This window comes from Prionailurus bengalensis, chromosome D2 (genome assembly GCF_016509475.1).
Source record: "Prionailurus bengalensis isolate Pbe53 chromosome D2, Fcat_Pben_1.1_paternal_pri, whole genome shotgun sequence".
Taxonomy (NCBI): Eukaryota; Metazoa; Chordata; class Mammalia; order Carnivora; family Felidae; genus Prionailurus; species Prionailurus bengalensis.
Window position 1 is genome coordinate 15,263,394 of NC_057351.1, and position 15,315 is coordinate 15,278,708.

The following is a 15,315-nucleotide window of genomic DNA, read 5'->3' on the forward strand; positions in this document are numbered from 1 at the left end:
ACTCCTGGGATTGTTAAATGACTTTTCCTTGCAAAATTCTTAGAGGGTTTCAGAAACTGTTGAAGAATGTGGCATTCACAAAGATGGGATTTTTTTTTTTTTTTTGGTTTTTACCTAGTTGTGATTCATTTGTTATCATTCCTTCACCTCCTCAAGTCTGACTCCTTCATATCAGACATTACTAACCAATCACAGCATTGTTCTTACTGAGGTCAGTAGAGCCACGGGCTGCCCAGACAGGGCTCAAGGCAGTCAGTGCCAAGTGATCAAAACTGGCGCAAGGGACAAAATCCATTTACAATCCTGGGCAGAGACTGGTGTTTATTTCCGTTTTCCTTTCTGTTTATGGCATGCTATAAGCATAAATAACCGTTGGATGAGAGTAAATAATTGCATTTCGAAAGCACGCTGCTAACTGCGTAAGGGGAATGAACACTTCAAAGGCTCTGGGATTTACTTAGGTGTTGAAACGGGCTTTTTACCATTTGGAACTGGGGCTACTTGGAAAGGTTTATTTCATTTTAGAGGTATTGACTTCCCTTGCTCAGCGCAGAACAAGCATCTCTTGTGATAAATTGCGGCTATTGTTATAGAATCTTAATAGTCCGTCTATACAGTATTTTGAAAACAGCTTTTGGTAAAAACAGAGCAATTTGCGTTTCTCCCTTCTTGCTTGTAAGTCCTGAGTTTTCTAATGGTCACAGATCAACTCTCCACTTTAAAATGCAGCACCTATTAAGTGCTGTGAATTGAAAGGAGGTGGTTAGCAAATTTGCAAGGGAGTCGTTACGAAAAAAGAAAAGTTCACCCATCTTCAGCCCAACACGCTTACCCAGAGCTGTGATTCCACTTCTTGTTTAACGATGCTTTTGTTTATGCCTTTTATGCTTACTCTTTGCATTGCTGGGATTGATTTTTTTTTTTCCTTTTATCTCTGTGATAGATTGATGAGCCCTTGTGAACAATTTCAACATGTCACTTGCTTTGCCAGGGATATATTTCTTTATGTGGATCTTGATATATACTTATGTCCTTGATTTTATATTATTTTATTTTGATAGCAGATCGAGGGACTTTGAGTTAATTTTGCTTTCTGGAATATGAATTAGGGGACAAATTTGATTCCTCCTTCAATTCCATATTCTCTTTGAATCAGCCAACCTGGTGGCAAGTAACATATAAATGGACTCTTCATTGACTTAAATATTTGAGAGTGATAGACAGAAACAACCAGAATATTTGCTCCCTGGAGAAATGGCTCAGTAGTTAATTAGCTGGGTTTTCTGTATGTCTGAGTAAACCATGATTTCTGTTTTTTATTATCCTTTACAAAGAGATTCTAGTTTATTGATGGCACGGGGATCCAGAGATTCAGAGGTTGAGGCACATTATTATAATTTAATGTTTCCTAGCACCATTAACAACTGCTTGTGGGAGAGGTTTTCCCACATAGTTTTCTAGGGTTGCAACTAAAACAATGACATTTCCCCTGCATTCAGGATTGAAAATCTCATTGTAGATGTAAAACAAACTCATAGTTCTAAAATAGTTTTAGTTTTGAAATGGGCCTCAGATGTCCCCTAGTCTAACCCCTTCCTTTTATTATTTAATATGAGGAAATGTGGATCCTTAGAGAGATTAAATGCCTTCCTCAACATCACACATCACAGATCCCAGGTCTTGCATCTTTTAAAATTTTTTTTAAATGTATGTTTATTTATTTTATTTATTTTTGAGACAGAGAGAGAGAGAGAGAGAGAGCACACGCATGAGCAGGGGAGGAGCAGGTAGAGAGGGAGACACAGAATCCGAAGCAGGCTTCAGCTATCAGTGCAGAGTCTGACACAGGGCTCGAACCCATGAACCTGAGATCATGACCTGGGCTGAAGTCGGACTCTTAACCGACTGAGCCACCCAGGCGCCCCGATCTTGTATTCTCTTATGTCTGTGCCATCCTCTTTAGCACATGTGAAGTGTAAATAGATTTCCTAGACAAAAGAACAATGCACAGGCTTATGAGATACCTTCAGGTCTATGGGACTTTAATTTTCAAAATCAATTCCTAATTGTTTTCTCATTTGCCCTTTATAGCCTTGCGTGATACATGAGGAAGATAATAGCATTTCTATATTCTGGGTGGTAAATGTGAAGCAGAGAGTGCTGAAGTTATTTGCCCAAGGGCATGTGGCTAATTCACATTGTTGGTTGTTTTTTTTTTTTTTTCAATTGTAAAGTGGATTAGAAATAACTGCCTCATATAAAAGTTGTCAGAAGTAAGTGAAATTAGATGGGTAATGTATATAAAGTGCCTAGCTCAAGGGTTCTCATTAAATGGTGTGGTGGGCAGAAATCTAAAGTTGCCCCAAGACCCCTGCCCCCTGGTGTGCCTAATCCCCTTTCCAGCCCTGTGAATAGGACAGGGTGTGATTAGGTTACACTGGCTGCAAAGTTGAAAGGGATTTTGCCTATGTAATTAAGTCCCCCTGATCAGCTAACTAAATCAAAAAGGAGGTAATCTGGATGAGTCTGATCTAATCAGACACTCAGCCAAGTCCCTTCAAAGAAGATCTCGAGGTCAGAGCCAGAAGAAGCCGGGAGACTCCCCCGTCCCGGCCCTGTGGCTTTGGAGAAGTAAACACCCATGTTGTGAACTGCTAACAGAGAGAGCCCCAAGTCAAGGACCTGAGAATGGCCTCTCCCAAGCGAAAGTGGACCTCAGCAGAGAGCCAACAGGGAAATGAGGACATTGGTCATGTAGCTTCAAGGAACTGAATTCTGCCATCGCTAGTGAGCTTGGAAGGAGACCCCGAGTCTCAGGTAAGATCGCAGCCCGACCCACACCGTGATTACAGCCTGGTGAGACTGAGCATCTGGCCGTGCTGCCTGAAGACTTCTGACCCATGGACCCCGTGCAATCATAAGCTTATGTTTCAGGTACTGAGTTTGTGGCAGCCTGTTACACTGCAGTAGAAAACTAATACAAGGGAACTATTGTTAGCAGAAGTAGTTGATGGTTAGGATGATGATTAACCTAATGGTGATAATGTTTAATAGTAAGTTTGAAAATGAAATCCAAGTTGTAATTTGCCTTTTATTACACTGGACTTTGGATTATGTTTTTGGTTAGAATCAAGTCACTTCTAGCTGCAAGGGAGGGGAAATCACAAGCCTTTTAGCTGTCTGAACAACCAGTAAGGAGGTTATTGCTTGTGGGGAAGAAGGGAGAAATACGTGTTTATTGCTTAGGTAGTCAGCTAGTGCTTTCTGTCACACTGCCCTTCCTAGGAAGTTAAAAAAAAAGTATAATTGGTCTGTAAACCCAGTTCCCACTGGATTGTCATGACCCTCAAACTTCGGTTGGATGACTTTGACAGTGGCCCTTTGACTCCGATTTGGGGAAAACTGGAGGAAGAATAATGATAGTTCAGTTGTTCAAAATGTAATTGCAATAGTCGAGCGGAGACCCGGCCTGAGGTTTTGGTCGTAGGCACAGAGTATGGAATGGTCAAGTCCAGGAAAGGCAGTGAAATGAATATTGGTAGGATTCAGTGAGGGTCCAGTTTGGAGTGATGGGGAGACGGGAGGGTGTGTAGGATTCAGTGAGGATCCAGCTTGGAGTGATGGGGGGACGGGAGGGTGTGTGGAAAAGAAAATATGAGGCCTGGAGTGTGGATCCTAGGGATCCGAGTAGACATGGAAGACTGTGTCCCGGCCATGCCAGGGGGAGGATATTTTTCTCTCTTGTGACATTCTGTGGGCAATGTTGTGTTTCTGGTGCTCACACATTAGTTATTGGTTCTGTATGTAATCAGTTCTATGTGGAAAATACAGATACCATAACAGCTAGTAAAATGTAAGCCTCTGTTTCCTCGTATTTAAAATGAGCAACACTTAACTTTAAGGTGTGCTGAGAACTAAATGTCATAATACATGTGAAGTGTGCCATCAGGTCATTGCTCAGTACCTAAGAACTATTGCTGTGGCTTTGATTGTGTGCGTGTATATTTTAGCATTTCCCAGTTTGACCATGAGCCCCTCAGAATCACAGACTGTCGTTTATAGTCACTTCTTTTTATATCCGATGCAAAGTCACTGTTACTTAAAAGGAATTCTGTAAACGTTTGGAATGAATAAATATAGGTAACAGAAGAAGGGTATGAGAAGGAAAGTAAATGTCAGTATTTTTCAGAAAACATACATATTTGTGTGTGTGTGTGTGTGTATATGTGTGTGTGTGTGTTATTTATATTTATCTATGTTGATATGGATAGGTTTGGATGAATGGCACCTGTCAGTCAGTCTGGCTAGCTCATGATCTCATGTTTCCTTATGCCTGTTCCTAAAACTATAATATTTTATCCCCCCCCCTGCCCATTTTATTTTATTTAAATTCAAGTTGGCTAACATATAGTATGGTATTGCTTTCATGAGTAGAATTTAGTGACTCATCACTTGCACAAAACACCCAGGGCTCATCCCAACAAGTGTCCTCCTTAATGCCCATCCCCATCTAGCCCATCCCCCACCACCTCCCTCTAGTAACCCTGTTTGTTCTCTATTTGGCTCTTACCATTTGTCTCCCTCTCAGTTTTTATCTTATCTTATTTTTCCTCCCCTTCGCCTATGTTCATCTGTTTTGTTTCTTAAATTCCAATATTTTCTTGAATCACAAACATATAATGTTTTTCACCAAAATGAAGAAGAATGTGAAATAAGAAAAATCTACGTTTAGTAGACAGTGAAGTCTGACTTGTCGTATTTGTTAGTATGATCATTTATTTATTTACTCAGCACATAGTGACTACCTACTAGGAATCAGACTCAGTGGGGGGCTCTGGGCGAGAGGGGACACCCAGTGTTCAAGATAGGAGAAGGGTATCAACAGGGGATGCTGTGGGCTTAGCTCCAGTCTGGAGGGGCGGGGCGGGGGGAGGGGGAGCCCAGAGTATGTCCCTGGCAGGCTCACAAGTGCCTGTCACATGGTGCCCTGTGAGCCATATGAATAGAGCACACAGTGCCAGATAGCTGATCTTACCGAATTTCTGGAACGTTAGGGGCACAGAGTTCCTTTTACTTCAAGATGAGATTCTTGTCAAAAATAGACCTAGAAAAATAGGACTGATATCAGAGTCAAAGTGTTATGATCTAATTCTTATTTTAGGAAGTATGAAAGCCTGGATCTTGCAACTGCCCTGATATTTAGTGAACTAAGAAAAATTCATTCATTTTTCCTTAAAAAAGAAAGCGTGTGAGCCTGAAATCAAGGGCTTAGCAGAGTGAGAACCTGGCCTGTTTGCATTCATTTTATAACTAAGCCCTCCATCTTCTCTGTAAATTCCATTGTAGAGATGTCTAACATTCCCGGGGAATAAAAAAAAAAGGCTAAAAGCCAAGACTCCCTTCAGAGAGAAGCTGAAGCTCCCTGTGCATTTCATCAAAAGAATTCCCAAATGCATGTGAAATCTACCACAGAACTGTAGGACTATTAGACAGTTTTATTTCTACCTCATAAAAATATTTCAAAACCTGTGGGAGTTTTAGGAAACCAGCACTCATCAATCCGTATCATTCCCAATTCAGGCGCCCTTGAGACACATCTCCAAGCAATTAGGGATGTTAATTTTGAAGCAAACTGTCACATGGTATATACTTCATTATCAGTGAGTGATAGATTGTTTAAAACCTTATCTCAAAATCTTTATATGTGTGTATGTATATTTATATATATATGTATGTATCGTGTGTCCATGTACATATGTGTGATTGTGTCTGTGAGTATAATGAAAGTAACATTTATAAAATAAAATTCAGGACTAATACCCATCTGTTTAAAATAGAGAAGTTTATGTAGAGAAGTCCATTGGCAATGTGAGTCTGTCCTTCCTCTCTTCCCTTCTGCTTCTCTTCCTGGAAATGCAACTGAGCTCATCTGCAGAAAAAAAACACAGTGCATTTGGTGGTTTTCTTTCAAAAGCCCTCTTCAGGTTAGTTGTGCTTTTCTCCCTCCAATGTCAATATTCCCGTCTCTATCCCCAAATAAAGAGTAGAGTAAAAACTTCTTCAGACCCATTTCTTTTCTTACTGTATCTCTGACTCGACAAGCTCAGATCCTTCTAGAAATGTGGCTGCGAATGCTCCCGATGCTGAGGAAAGCCACCATCCGTCTGGCCTTTACTCTGGCCTTTACTCGTCTGTAGGGCAGGGCAGGATAAGGCCGAGTAGGGCAGGGCAGTCCTGCCTGCGAGACTAGGCAGGGAGAGAAGGGCGGGCCCCGGGGGGTGGACACAGGGGGTGTCATTAGCAAGGGGACAGGAGAAAGGAATAAAAATGGGACAAAGGTAGTTTATCTTGTTGACCCCCCATCTTAATTCTGTAAAATAATTCTGAAGAGTTTCTTCTTATGTTCAATTTGTTTATTTAGGGGTGTGTGTGTGTGTGTGTGTGTGTGTGTGTGTGTGTGTGTGTGTATGTTGTGTGTGGTAGATTGTGGAGCTGTTAAGCAGGACCATGTTCTGTGCGAGAAAAGCAAAAGGAAAGCTTTCAGTAAGCTTCTCTTCCTTCCTTCCTTCCCTTCCAGGCACGCTTACGCCTTCACTCTCCAAGGAGAATACCTGTGTTTTAAAGTAATGTGTGAAAAGGAAAGGCTGATGTTTCCCCAGTTGTAACTTGCTGTAATCATCAGTGTCAGGAAGTTCTTCCTTAAATCATATTCACGTTCCACCGCTGATGCCGAAATGCATTTCCTCTGGTTTGATCTTCAATCAATGGCACCCAGATGCCTCTCTTCCCAGCATCAAGAATTATGGGATGATAGACCCATAAAGGTCATTTCCCTTCCATGCATCTCCTCCAAGCTTCACTATTTCCCCTTCTTTAATCCATCCCTGTAATCTTCTCTCTCTGTATCTTTACAGTGACACCCAGCCGTACCCATCCTGCAGCGTGACCAGGTCCCTGCCTGGGAGCCGGTCCGTGCAGCCTGGAAACATGGCACCCCTCCATGGCTTGGAGCCCAGTCCACTCACGTTCATTCCTTGTCGCCTTTTGCACCCCAGTTCCTTTCTCGGTCCTCCATGAGCTCCCCTGAGCTCCTCCCAGAGCACTTTTCTAGGCGCTTGTGGTATTGTGTGTTACAGCCAGCCCTGAACCAGGCAGTTACCTCAAGAGATGTCCAGCACTGTTGACTGGGGGATGAATAAATGAATAAAACAGACTGTAAAGCCAGGAACTTATGATCGATAGTGATTGTGCAAAGCATACTAACCATTTTTATGGGAGGTGTGAGAAATGCTTGTATTTTGCACAGTTAGCAGTATAAACGTTTAGGGTAATGGAGCATACCGAGCCCTGAACTAGGGGCTTCTTCCTAGTCTTGCCGCCTTGGGTAAGTCTTTTCCCTTCTTCTTGTCTTCTTACTTGATCAATACCTTGAAGGGGTGAGTCTGGCTCAGCTCTGAGATCTCATCCAGATCTAAAATAATTTTTCCCGAAGATGGCATGGTTTTGCATATTTTGGCACTCTGCACGTGAAAGAGTAACTCATGTTGATATCCAAGTTACTGAGTAGCTCCGTGTATATAGTGAGAGTGAGCGAGAGCAAGAGAGGAATCTGTATCTGTCTATTTTTTTTATCTATTACTGTTGCCAATACGAACAAGGTTAAGCCCTGGAGTACAGAGCCAAGGGAGATCCAAGCAGTCTGCGTTTTGCAATCTGTCCAAGTGCAGGGACACCCAGGTTCTAAGACACAATTGTGTGAAGATATGAGGTTGAGGCAGAAAACATGCAAATCAGTGCCTGGAATATGAATACTTCTTGCCATCCCACCCTTGTTCTGGGAAGAGCACTTAGGCCATTCTGGCATCTCTCTCCTTTTACTCTGTTGAAGGAAATATTCATTCCTTCCATCCCACCCCTGTGGCCACACTGCCATTTGTTTATGTCTGACAGTTTAGCCTGAAGTCATTAGTTATGCTTAAAAGAAATCACATGTATGGAGGAGTGAATGCAGATGTTTACTGCCACAGGACCAGAAGGAACAGAATAGCTTCAAGTCATAGAGTGACCCGTCAGTTCAGACCGTGAAGCTTGGGATGCTAGTGTCGCATCTTGGCAAGGTCAGATTCATTTCTTGCAGAGGGGTTCCTCTTTTCCTTGTAGAAACAGAAGGATAAACGGGATCTACAAAATCTCATGGTTCTTTTTGCCTCCTGGAGAACGACTGAAGGTCAATTTTAATTTTTTCAGAAAATACGATTTTACTGCTGTTCTCAGTCCTGTTATGTATCTGTTATGGTCTGAATGTCCATGTTCCCCCCAATTTCATGTGTTGAAATCCTAGCCTTCAGGGTAATGGTATTAGGAGGTGGGGGCTTCGGGAGATGCTTAGGTCATGAGGCTGGAGCCCTCGTGAGCGGGCCTGATGCTCTTATAAGGGAAGCCCGAGAAACCCCCTCACCCCTTACAGCAAGAAGGAGCCAGCTCTGAAGGGAAAGTAGGTTTTCTCCAGATACCAAATATGTCGGCATCTGGATCTTGGACTTCCCAGCCTGCAGAACCGTGAGCAATACATTTCTGCTCTTTATGAGTCTACAATATTTTTTTTTTCAAATTTTTTTTTTCAACGTTTATTTATTTTTGGGACAGAGAGAGACAGAGCATGAACGGGGGAGGGGCAGAGAGAGAGGGAGACACAGAATCGGAAACAGGCTCCAGGCTCCGAGCCAGCAGCCCAGAGCCTGACGCGGGGCTCGAACTCACGGACCGCGAGATCGTGACCTGGCTGAAGTCGGATGCTTAACCGACTGCACCACCCAGGCGCCCCGAGTCTACAATATTTTGTTAGAGCAGCGCGACTGGACCGTGACAGTGACTTCGTAAAACCTATAGTAAAAGCAGACATTTATTGAGCATTTTATGCGGGCCACTCCAAGTACTTCAGACGTAGTATTTCATATACTATTTGCAACAACCCTAGGGGGCGTGCCCTGTGAAATTCTCTTAGATAAGGAGACCGAGGCTTAGTGGCTTGCCCAGTGTCTTAGTGTAAATAATCAGCACAGTTTGGAGCAAAGTGGCAGCCCGATGCCAGAGTCCATGCTTTCAATGACTGTTGGGCCCTGCAGAAGAGGGACCTCCTGTGTACTTGTAGGTACCTAAAAAGATCTGTGTCGTTCCCCTCCTTCGGTCAGCATTATATAGTAAGGAAGCAACAGTTGCTCAGATACAGTGCATTGGTTCTACACATATTTATTAAATGTCTTTCAGGGCCAGGGGCCTGCACAAGGTGCTCAGAATATGCTGGGCTAAAGCAGATGAGTTCCTGCTGTCAACGGGCCAGGCCCAGTGGGGGGATCAGAGGGCAATCAAACAGTCACTTACACAGATGCACAATCACAGACTGGGACAAATGCTGGGACGTAGAAGGAACGGGGACATGGCTGACCTCCTACGCCACTGTTTCTGACTTGATATTTTAACCTTCCACTTGGTTTTGTACCAACTGCTGTTTCAGCAGGTGAAAAGGGAGGGTCCCTTATACTGACCTTTTATGTTTGCACTGGAGGGATTTAATTAAGTACAGAACAAATGAGATTAGGTAAGGGGTAGGGGGCAGATAAAGTAGGTAAACTTAATTGTTTAAATAGATTTCGTCCAGATTTAATTGTCTGTGAAGACCATCCGTCACGGGTGCTCCTTCTTTTCCAGTTACTTAGAGACTAACGTTGACATACCCCTTGGCAGTGAGCAAGGCTGTTTCAGATCAGGTCATTACAGGGGACATTGTCAAGAAAGGGGACATTGTCACCTTTCACAGAGGAGGAAGCTGAGCCGTGGAGAAGTGAGGGACCTTCCGCAGAATCACGTCTTCCAGGAAGTGATGAGCTGGCATCATCCTGCCAGTGCTTGCTTGTCCCTTGACCTTTCCTCTGTTCCATGCAGTGACGATTATTTCCATGGTCATGGCTACTAAATCCTTCTCAGAGTGTTTCTTTCCCCCAGCATTTTTTATGGGCTGCATGTAAAAGGAATGCCTGTACCGTCACAAAATTGTGAATGAAATAAATATATAGCATAAGCAAGTGCAGAGGAATCAATGGAAGGAAACGGAATTTAGCAGGTTTTTCCCTTTCGGAAAACTTTTTGTTGTTGGTTTTGGTGATAGCCGAATATAAAGCCCCAGGTGGGCGGCCAGAGCAGGGAGCCGAGGAGGACACGTGGAGTACACACACAGGTACCCAAAAAGCCGAGAGCTTGGCCTGTCCAGAAGGCTCTGCAGGGAAGGGACCACGTTCTCCTGTGTTTCTTCTGTGCAATTAAAAGCCCCTCCCTTGACTCCCAGGAGCCTCTGCTTCCTGCTCTGTGAGTACCTGGCCCCTCACTGTCAAGTTGCCTGTCCCACCTTACCGCAGGATCCTCCCTCCCCGGGGCCTCGTGTCTGCCCTCCTCACGAGTGTGCACCTCGATGCCTGGCACATAGTCGGGGGGGTGGGGAGCCGATGAATGTTTCATGGGTGGACTCTTAGGGAAGAAGAAAACTCTCAAACTTCAGAATAACTTTTCTGTCACTGGGGCCGCTGTTTGAAGGAAAAATGAGCGATAAGGTCAAAGAATCCCCTTTTCTCCGCTAGTCCAATCATGCCGGTGGCACTTTACTGCCAGGTCCACATTTGATCTAAGCTACTTAATTTCTTCACCCTCTTTTCTTGCTGAAGATTCTTTCCCACACAGGTCATAGAAGAGGGGCCGATGTAATCATGAAAACTGAAACCTTGCAGTCCCTCACTCACAGATCCATTGATGTGCTGACATTTGTGCCCAGAATGGGGGAACTAGAGATGAAAGGCCACCCCCCTCGGAGTCTGCTCTAAGCATAACTGTGTTCAGTGGCTCTGAGATGAGGGAGCGAGTCCTACCCGTGGCCACAAATAACAGAAGTGAGATATCTCAAGTGTTGACGTGGAAGTATTTAAAGGCGTTTTTGATACACGGAGGAGGGCTCCAGTCTGCCTGGGAAGCAGGGAGGCAGCACCAAGCAGGTGGGACTTGTTATACTGGGTGCTGAAGCATGAGTAGGAGTTTGCCAGGTAGAGGAGAGTGGAGTAGGGTCAGAGCACGAGAGCCCTTTGTACAGACGGAGCCCTGTGTGTGAAGGCAGTAGGAAGGAAGCAACATAGCTTTATGACTTCGCTGCTGTGCATATTCTAAATGGGAGGAACGAGGCTGCAGACATGGGCTAGGGTCAGATCCTAATTGGCTTATGTAGCCTCCTGTGGAGTAGATTTATTGGGCAATGAGGAATCATTGAAAAATACTGAGTGAAGGCCATAGTGCGATGTGCTCTTTTAGGTGAGGAGGATGATTCTCTTGTTATGTGGAAGACACATTGTGGGGTCTGGGGAGTGGGGTGTTTGATCCCCCCGTTATGAAGCTATCAGCAGTAGAGCTGGAAGGAGAGAGACAGCAGAGGCTTACCCGGTGGGATGTCAGGAAAGGAAGGGAGGCCTGGGCAGGTGTTGGACGATGTGAAAATCAGCTGACTGGGGACCGTGGAGAGGAAGCATCTCTCCGGATAGCCAGCTTTCTGGCTCAGGGCGCTGGGCGTCAGTCACCCAGTAGGGGCTGCACGGAACCCTCTTGTGTCAAAAGCTTTAAAAAATGGCCCAGGGGGGCGCCTGGGTGGCACAGTCGATTAAGCGTCCGACTTCAGCCAGGTCACGATCTCGCGGTCCGTGAGTTCGAGCCCCGCGTCGGGCTCTGGGCTGATGGCTCAGAGCCTGGAGCCTGTTTCCGATTCTGTGTCTCCCTCTCTCTCTGCCCCTCCCCCGTTCATGCTCTGTCTCTCTCTGTCCCAAAAATAAATAAACGTTGAAAAAAAAATTTGAAAAAAAAAAAATGGCCCAGGGCACAGACGCATACCCTTTGCAGCCACCCTTGAGTTTGTATTCTTTTCCTTTTCTAAAGAAGAGGAAACGAACCCAGCGCTCAAAGATGTTGAGTAACTCAGCCAAGGCCTCACAGCTCACGTGTGGCAGCGCTGGGGTTCAAAGCTAGGTTCGCCCAGCTGGAATCCCACCCTGTGCAAAGCTGCTGCCCCCATGGGGAGGTGCCCCACGTGGAGGAAGCTAACGGGTCCTTTGCGAGGCCGGGGTGCGCTGAAGGAGGGGATAGAGATAGTGGGGTGGGGCTTTTTTTTATTTTTTAAGATGTCAGCAGAAGCATTTCTATAGGCAGGGCGGAAGGAGACAGCGGAAGGAGAGGATGCCTTTCCTCCATCTAGGGGATGCGGTGCAGTCAGGGGACTCTGTGGGTGAGAGGGCGGGGCTGGCGTTAGGACCCAGGCAGTGCCACCCTCCCTCGGACACAGGAATCCGGGCTTTGCGGAAAGGAAACTCCAAAGGGAGCAGTGAGGAACAGAGGCCCCGGGCTCCCGGGCAGGGCAAGTCGGTGGGGTGGGCATCTGCAGGGAATCAGGGAAGCTGCCTCGGTGCCTTCAGGACGCTGGGAAAGTCAGAGCCTCACGGAGGCGCTGGTCCGCGAGGCTTGCGGGGGAGGAACCGGTCAGCGTCGCCTCCGGCCTGTCCAGCTGCGGCTCAGCGGCTCCCCCAGGGTTGCTGTCTTCATTTCCCTTCCAGATGCTTCTAGACCCTCACTATGGGTGGAGACGAAGCAGTGCAGCTTAACTTCCAGGAAGGCGAGGACTGTAGACTCGAAACCACTCCCTCCACCAAGGGCCAGGCGATAGCTTGGCCTTCACATCTCAGCTGTCCCAGATAGGAAAGGAACACAGCTGAGTCATTCGTTTGTGTATTTTATTTTACGCACAATGATCGACTCAGCCTTGTTGAGTTAAAAAGGATCAGCGTCTTGAGAGAGAAGCATTGCAGTCTGGGTCTCGATTCAGCTTTTGGAAGGCACCGGTAGATTCTGTCGGTGGTCCCTGAAAGGCTGAAGGTTTCTTTGTGGATGTTTGTGTTGGAGAGGGTGCCAGGGATGGGCGGAAAGAGAGCTGGGTCCCGGGTCCCCACTCCGCTCACCGTGGGGACGCATAAGGCCTATGCTCTTTTCTCCCACCCTGAGGACAGCGTATTGATTACTGGTGTCTGTGTTTCTATCACATCAAACCTGACTACCTGGCTCCTTTCGTTTAAAACCATTTTCTTCTCTTTCTCGAGGAGGACTGTCTTTAATTTGTCATCCAGTTCACTAGTCGATCTCTTAAGCCGTGTTTCCATGTCTTGTACCTTTTACACCATCGATTCCATAAACACTAGGAAATACAGTTCTTGTCATTATCATTAGAAATGAATTCAGAAGAGGCAACACATGATTAACATTCATCTTCTGAGTCCTAAATTTCAGGAAAGATTGAGTAAAAAATATTCTCAGGAAAGATGAACGAAATATACTCTCATAAACATGTACACGTAGTTTGAGACGCCCCCACTCCTGCCCTGGCATGTGTCAGAATCGGAATTGGTTTCCATGTTGGCCATCAGGTGCCGGTGACGATCCCGGGACACTGTGCCCATCTGGCTGGACCGTGGGGATGCGTGCCTCCGTGTTCTATAGAGAGCGAGTTGATTTTTGCACCACTCCTTGGAATGACTTGGCATCTGATGTCTTTTCCTCAGGAACCGTGGAGCACTCAGCACATCCCAGCGCTGTTTTCAGCCTTCTGTGGCCTCCTGGTCGCGCTTTCCTACCATCTGAGCCGGCAGAGCAGTGACCCCTCTGTGCTCCTGTGAGTAACACGCACCGCTGTGCCTGGTTCCCGTGGCCCTCGCCTTGTCACAGGGGCGAGAGGGCCATGGCTCGCATGGTGGCTGGACCCCTGTGCTGTTCACGCAGCCAACCACCCGGCGAGGACAGGAGAGGTGCAGGACCGGCCAAACACTAATGGAAATCAAGCACCAACTTTTAGCGAACATTTAACCTCTGCTCTTGCTTTTGGAGTACAACGCACAGCGCCAGGGACACAGGGCTGTTAGCTCCCAAGTGCTGCTTTTGAGTTTCCTTTGGGTGAATTGTGTGGGCAGCTCCCACCTCAACAAGGACCCTTTCCGGGCCTGTGAAGCAGAATCGCTAGGTGGTTACCCTGTGGAGACTTGATGGGCATCTCTGCAAGGTTTGCAGTTCGTTCTGTTGTTTTTTGTTCCAAACAGGGCCGTGCCCACATTTTAAAATATATTTAATAGTAATCTTTAGGGGCGCCTGGGTGGCGCAGTCGGTTAAGCGTCCGACTTCAGCCAGGTCACGATCTCGCGGTCCGGGAGTTCGAGCCCCGCATCAGGCTCTGGGCTGATGGCTCGGAGCCTGGAGCCTGTTTCCGATTCTGTGTCTCCCTCTCTCTCTGCCCCTCCCCTGTTCATGCTCTGTCTCTCTCTGTCCCAAAAATAAATAAACGTTGAAAAAAAAAATTAAAAAAAAATAGTAGTCTTTAGTCACTTGAAATATACTTTTCTACCTTCCCTTTAATTTTGCCTTTTATTATTTTTACTTGAAATGTACTATCTTGCCTTTAAATTGTGCCTTTTATTATTATTTTTTTAAAAAATTTATTTGGGAGAGAGAGAGAGAGAGAGAGAGAGAGTATGCAGGGGAGGGGTGGAGAGAGAGAGAGGGACAGAGAATCCCAAGCAGGTTCCACACTGTCAGCACAGAGCCCGATGCAGGACCCAAACTCATGAATCGTGAGATCAATACCTGAGCTGAAATCAAGAGTCGGATGCTTCACTGACTGAGCCACCCAGGCGCCTCTAATTGTGTCTTTTAAATTTTTGATAAATTTGCACTTGGGAAGTAGAAACACTTCCTGGGATGCCAGAGTTTCAGATAGCAATCATCTCATGTCATTTTTCCAAATGTTTGATTTTGACCATAACTGTGTGGGGGCCAGAGAAACCATTGTTTTAGGCTGCCACATGCAGCAAAATAAAAGACGCGGGAAATGGGCAAAAGTTACATGTGGTTTGTGCAGTTTTTCACGTCAAATATTTTACTGAAGTGTTGAGTTTTGCTGCCATTTTTATGTGGGGAGGAAGCCCCAATGGGCTGACACAGAGAAGCTCTGTGAGCTTCGCTGTTGGCAATCAGCTGCCCATTCCTCTTGAGGTCCTTGACTCCTTTAATTAGGAGGGAATCTGAGAATCAAAACATTAGATTTGCGATCACCTGAATACACACCTCTTCCTCTTTATTATGAATTAATTAAAGGAGCGAGCCCTTGCTTTGGTCATCTGGGAGTGAGAGGTCTCAGGTGAGGCTATTTACCTCGAACGTTGTGACAGGCACATACTTTAAAGAGTATAACCT

General features: G+C 45.8%; 1 protein-coding gene across 4 annotated transcripts in view; it reads left to right on the forward strand.

The window, feature by feature from the left end:
* The window catches only part of PCNX2 (pecanex 2), a 305,815-nt gene that overhangs the window by 122,428 nt on the left and 168,072 nt on the right, over positions 1-15,315 (forward strand). For all 4 annotated transcript variants that reach the window (XM_043596291.1, XM_043596295.1, XM_043596293.1 and 1 more), the window contains exon 16: positions 13,635-13,744. In XM_043596291.1, the coding sequence (XP_043452226.1) occupies positions 13,635-13,744 (110 nt within the window). The remainder of the gene's footprint in view (positions 1-13,634; positions 13,745-15,315) is intronic.